This window comes from Rhea pennata, chromosome 16 (genome assembly GCF_028389875.1).
Source record: "Rhea pennata isolate bPtePen1 chromosome 16, bPtePen1.pri, whole genome shotgun sequence".
In the NCBI taxonomy this organism is placed as follows: domain Eukaryota; kingdom Metazoa; phylum Chordata; class Aves; order Rheiformes; family Rheidae; genus Rhea; species Rhea pennata.
The window spans coordinates 406,365-412,542 of record NC_084678.1 but is presented as its reverse complement, the minus strand read 5'-3'; the positions used below and the strand labels follow the sequence as shown (position 1 = coordinate 412,542).

At 44.5% G+C, this 6,178-nt stretch overlaps 1 protein-coding gene across 1 annotated transcript; it reads left to right on the top strand.

Moving 5' to 3' along the window:
- The first annotated feature begins 671 nt into the window (after positions 1–671).
- SRSF6 (serine and arginine rich splicing factor 6) lies at positions 672–5,454 on the top strand. Its single transcript, XM_062588944.1, has 6 exons — positions 672–919; positions 1,266–1,414; positions 2,831–2,958; positions 3,184–3,392; positions 3,732–3,821; positions 3,939–5,454. The coding sequence occupies exons 1-6, from the start codon at positions 813–815 to the stop codon at positions 4,300–4,302; spliced, it is 1,047 nt and encodes a 348-aa protein (XP_062444928.1). The 5' UTR covers positions 672–812; the 3' UTR covers positions 4,303–5,454.
- The last annotated feature ends 724 nt before the right edge of the window (positions 5,455–6,178 follow it).

Below are 6,178 nucleotides of genomic sequence, written 5' to 3'. Positions count from 1 at the left end.
GCATAGTACACTGAAATAGCAGTTTTATTAGCATATAGGGAGAAATGTTCTTGTTATTTAGAATAGACTGTAAGGGAAGCCAGGAAACACTTCGTAACCTTGGTCAGTACTGTGGATAACTAACACATAACTGCTTCTGGAAGGCCTCTTAAACAGGTAACATATGCCAGGCCATCCCAACCTGAAAGGTCCATTTTGAATCCTAGAAAACTAGTTCTCTGGTCCCAAGGATTTGCTCTCTGAGTGCCTGACAGACTCCAATTTATGGGATGTTTGTCTCAGACGGACTGGGGGGAGGGGAAAAAAAACCACAACCAAGGCACCAAGACCTTCCTTATCAGCGCAGCGCAAGGCGCTCCCGCCAGGTCGCGACATGCCACGGTCCAAAACTCGCCGCGCCTGCGCAGCGGCGCCCAGCGCGCTCCGAGAGCCAAAGCGCGCCAACGCTCTGCGCACGCGCAGTTCCGAGCGTCACCTAGCGAGCGCAGGCCTCCACTTTGGCGCCTGCGCGCAGACCGCACCGCCTACTCCCTTCCTCCCCTCCCCCACCTCGCCACCGCCTTCTCGCGGGAGCGTGATGACGCAGACGCCTACGTCTCCCTTCCCCTCCGCCCCTTCGCTCTGACGTCTCACGAGAGCCCGCCCCTTGATATAAAAGGCTGCGCGGGCGGCAGGCGCCATTGTGCTGCGGAGAAGGCCGGGTACTCGGCGCTCTGTAGGTTTCGCAGCACCGGCCTCCGCGCTCTTCTCTCTTTCTTCCTCTCTTTTTCTTTTCCTTTCCCTCCCCTTTCCCTCCCCTTCCCCCTCCGGACATGCCGCGCGTGTATATCGGCCGTCTGAGCTACCACGTCCGGGAGAAGGACATCCAGCGCTTCTTCAGCGGCTATGGCCGCCTGCTCGAAGTCGACCTCAAAAACGGGTGAGTGCCCTGCGGCCTGCGGGGCGGGAGCCGTTTGGCGAGCGCCGCGGCCTGCTCCCCTGCGCGGCCGGGCCGCCCCTCCCACCCGGCACCCCCCATGTTGTCGGAGGCTCCTGCCGCGTGGCGCCCGACTCAAAATGGCGGCGGCACGGGGGCGCGGCGGCGGCGGGGCCGGCCCCATTGTGGCGATGCCCGCCCTTGCCCCCGGGGAGCTGGCGGTGGGCGGTGGATGGGGCGGGGGCGGGAGAAACCAGGAGGGGCCGCCGCTCGTGTCGTCCCCACCCTAAAGGCATCGGCGCTGGCACGGCTGGTCTTGTGGCTTACTGGCCTTTTCGTCCGTTCTTAGTTACGGCTTCGTGGAGTTCGAGGACTCCCGAGACGCCGATGATGCCGTTTATGAACTGAATGGCAAGGATCTATGTGGGGAGCGGGTGATCGTGGAGCACGCCCGTGGCCCCCGCCGCGACAGGGATGGATACAGCTACAGTAGTCGCAGTGAGTACGGCTCTGTCTTTTTGCTTGGTTATAGGGCTGCTTCGGGCAAGGGCAGAAGGAGGCTAGGGGAGGCGGCTCAGCTCTTTTGGCAGAGCAGAGCCTGGGGTGACTGAGTGGATGGGGCCGAGTCCCGTGGAAATGTGGGGTGGGGTATCGCTACCTTAGCAAGCAAGGTGTTACAGGATACCTAGTGCATTGTTGGGAGCAGGCTATCTGCTGACTGTGCATTATAGACACTTTCCAGCACCAACATTGCACTCGGGATATCCTCTAAGAAATTTGAGAGCGAAACTGTGAAGCAATTCTAGCTGCAAAACTGTAGCCTTGTTCTGGAAGGGGTTTCTTGTTAATTGGAAACTATGCTCTGCTAATTTAAAGGCTCTAGTGTTCTTAAGAGCATGTAGATGAATTAGTGATGTTGCATCACTAATGCTAATTAAAAGATGCAAATGCATAATTGGCATAGAAACACTCAGCTGTGAACTTAAGTGTGAAAAGTAATTTCAGTTTAATATGCAGAATGAAGTAATGGGTGGGGGAGGACTTGAAGCAGAAGTCAGTACTAAGTGGGGAATGTTGTAAGCATTACTATATTCAGCTGACCTGTATGGTTTCTTGAGGAGCTGAGCTAACTGACCTAGTACTGTAGTTCCAAGTACTAAGGTTTATCTTTCATTAATCTCTAGAATCTTGGTATGGGGAGGGATGGGAATCTGTCTTTTTTAAAAAATTCAAATGTATGTTGTTTTAAAATTGTTGCATGTTCAATTCCAACTTTTTAACAAGTCCTTGATGTTTCAATTTAAAAGTGACCAGTGGGGCTGAGGCTGTGTCCACTGAGGCTAAGATGACTGCCTTTCCTGATTGGCCATGGCTTTTCCATACATTGTGTGACCCTTGCCCTATGACCCTTTGGCTGACCTTACCGGAAGCCATGACGACAGCAGCCTTTTGCCATTAGACGCAGGGTGATGGTGAGGATTCCAAGGGTTAGACAAAACTGTTTAAACTGAACTAGGTGACTGTTACCTTGCGTGTTTTGTGGCCAAACCACCACCAAAAACCTCATACTGTGATGTAAGTACTTAGTGTAACTAGTAAACGTTTTTGTAAAATGTAGAAATGCATGTAATCAGTTAAGTTTTATATTTTACAATGTTCTGTAAAATAAAACTTAGCAAGGTGAATCTAATAAGGAGCAGTCACTCTCTAACAGATCTTAGGAGCACAGACTTGTAGGATTTTAGTCTGTATAATTTGCCATTAATGTAGATTATGGCAAAATTGCAAGTTTATTGGAGGCTTAGAGAAATAAAGTCCTACTCCAGTAAATATAACTGTTTAACTAACTTTTTCAGAACATTTTTTTTCTTCATGCTAGGAGACAATCTAACTTTATTTCTTTGTACAATAAAGGTGGGGGTGGTGGCGGATATAGCAGTCGGAGACAATCTGGAAGAGATAAATATGGACCGCCTGTTCGTACAGAGTACAGACTGATTGTTGAAAACCTTTCCAGTCGCTGTAGTTGGCAGGATTTAAAAGTATGTATTAATGTTCTATTGTAGAGCCTATTGTGACTAGCAGGAAGCAGTAACTTATGTAAATACTTACATATCACTTACTGTGATTTAGGTAGAAATATTTGAAATGTGTTTGCATGTGACTGTTTATGCAATTTGTTTTTTTACCTTTGTTCAGACTTGTCTTAATCTATTTGCAGGCAAAAATAAGATAGTCAAGTAATTCTTCATGTACTCTCTCTAAAGGACTTCATGAGACAAGCTGGTGAAGTAACCTATGCAGATGCTCACAAAGAACGTACAAATGAAGGAGTAATTGAGTTCCGATCTTACTCGGACATGAAGCGTGCCCTGGACAAACTGGATGGCACAGAGATAAATGGAAGGAAAATCAGGCTGGTTGAAGACAAGCCACGATCAAGCCATAGGCGATCTTACTCTGGCAGCAGGTCCAGGTAACTTTCTAGATGTTACTCTCCACATGATGACAATTTATATTAAGAGTACTTACTACTTTTTTTTAAGTTAATATTAGTTGTTGTTTTAGGAATTGTAGTCCCTGGAAATGTGGAAGGAATTACTTTATGCAATACTTGTAAAACTGGGTTTGGGGATATTTAAGTTTCTGAAGCATCAGGTTAGTGACACTATATTGAGCTGAAGTGAATCAGTGGTCTCCTGATACAGTTACACTCGTTCTTGAGAAATTCATGAATGCCTTTTCTGTGCTGGATGGCATAGCAGGGTATGCCAGACTAAGAAACAGGGTTAAATTCTATTTGAAATGTTTCTAGGTCACGATCTAGAAGGCGGTCCAGAAGCAGAAGTCGTAGAAGTAGGAGCAGTCGCAGCAGGTCCCGTAGTGTCTCCAAAAGCCGTTCACGGTAAGTGATGTGGTGTTTTCCGATAAGCAGTGATTCCTGCACTATTAATAACTGCTTACAACTGCTATAAGTATATTGCAGTTCACGTAGAATAAACACTATCTTTTTTTTTGAAAGATCTAAATCCAGGTCACGAAGCAAAGACCGCTCACGTTCCAGATCTAAAAGCAGGAAGTCTAGATCAAAGAGCAAATCGAAACCCAAGTCTGACAGGGGTTCACGCTCCCACAGCAGATCCAAGGAGAAGTCTGAGAAGTCGCGATCCAGATCCAGGTCCAGGTCTCGATCTCCCAAAGAAAATGGTAAAGGAGATGCTAAATCTAAATCCAGGTCAAGGAGTAGGTCTCGTTCCAATTCTCCACAGCAGCAGCCATCTGCCAAGGCTCGTTCAGAGTCACCACCCAAAAGAGCTGCATCGAGGTCCCACTCCAGATCTCGTTCAAAATCTCGCTCACGATCAAGATCTAGTTCAAGAGATTAAGACTAGAGCTCTCCTCTTACGTTGCACACTATTATGGAACATTTTCCTACTTGTCAGGCCATTAGTGTTATGTTAGTACTTCAGAAGTTGGTTTCTTCTCTTGCAGGAGTGAATGGCCTAAGAACTAAGTAATGAGGCAAAAAGGTTTGATTTGTATCCCAAATTTGAACAGATGAGGTTGTATGGAAGTGGTGGTACAAAGCAGGAAAAGCCCCCTTTTGTAGAAATTCAGCCAAGTTTGATTTTATAGCATTTCAGCAGGAGTAATTTACCTACTCTTCAGTGCAAAGTGGTTTTTATATTAAAAATAAACTGAATATAAGAGGCTTAAATCTGGGCTTTTTTGGGGGAGTATCATTTTTTCCCTTTTTTTCATAGTTTTAGAACTATTGGTATTGTTAGCTTGGTAGGTTACAGCTTGCTACCAAAGGCAGAATTGCCTTGCTGGACAGGTCAGATAATTCTGACTTACCTTAATTTGTGATAGCAGGCTGCAAACTGTATAAATGTGTAACAAAACTAGGCAAATTTTAGGCCAGCAATAAACTCCAATGGGAGCACTTGTGCTGTATCTTAACTCAACTTGCCAAAAGAACATTCCCCCATACTGTGACTGTATTAAAGGTAATAAAGGTACTCTGTAGCCTGTGTCATGCAGTATTGCTGAAAATCATAGGTTTCAAAGTTGAAAGAAGGAAAGCTTTGTGACATTTTTGCTTGAATATCAAGTGACACTGTCAGACACTAATGTGTCTCTTGGATATGGTCCAAGTCACTAGTATCTTGTATGGTTTGTCAGCCTCTACGTATCTATTGGATATGAAAACTAAGTAAAACTTGTCTTCCCTCCCCTTTGAATCATTTATGTTAACATCATTTTGCTTCAGAATAGGAGAACTACAATCCTATTGTGTGTGAATCTGAACTTTACTGGAAAGGTAACCTGTTGGAGCTAGAGTTCTAGTCTTAACAAAGGCTTTGCAAAACCACAATTGCCAATTCACTCTAAATTGTGGAATAGGATTCATCCCCCAAATTCCCCTTAATAGCTAAATTGATTTTTGTAACATGCAATAGCAACTATTAGAACTGCCTTGTACTCTTTATACAATGTGTAGTTTGACTTGTATAAAATTAAATCAGTGACTCGAACTCCTGTGTTTATTGCAGTGTAATGGAATTCCTTTTTTCTTTTTTCTTTTTTCTTTTTTTTTCCCCTCATGCTGGGGATTCACAGTTGGTTCATGATAAACGCCTACCTAGAAAAGAATCTTGGGTTCTTACCATCTCTTGATCACATCCAGAAAGCTTGAGTTGTTTCATACCTAGTAGCCATGCTTGTGCAAGAAGAGATCTAAAGTAAAGTGTTTATTTTGCCTGACTTGCAGGTATTTGTGAATGAACGATTTCATGGTTTGATAATGCTGGCAAAAAGATCAGGTTACTTGTTTCTTTTATATTGTACACTTTCCATGGTGTATTTATCCCAAATGTTGAAAAACTTCCACTAACTTGAGCTGCCGAGTCTAGCTTCCACATGATTATTCATATAACTGTAGTCTGCAATGTATCCTAGCGTAATTAATTCCACACTTTGCAAGTGTGTTTAATATTGAAGTTTTATGCTCTGCACATGGAATAACAGGTGACTCTCATCTGTTCAGTTAATTTGGGATAAACTAAGCTTAAATGACTGTAGTTTTGTTTTTCTAGTTAAGGTATATTTTAACATAATAAAACTGTTAAATGCTGTGTTTCTGATCACTGTAGGTAGTATCTGATGCAAAGGACATCAAAATGGGGGAGCACTGTGGACTTTTTACAGAAGTCAGATTGTGCAAGGAGATTAATGCATGCTTCAGTTAACTTACCTGGG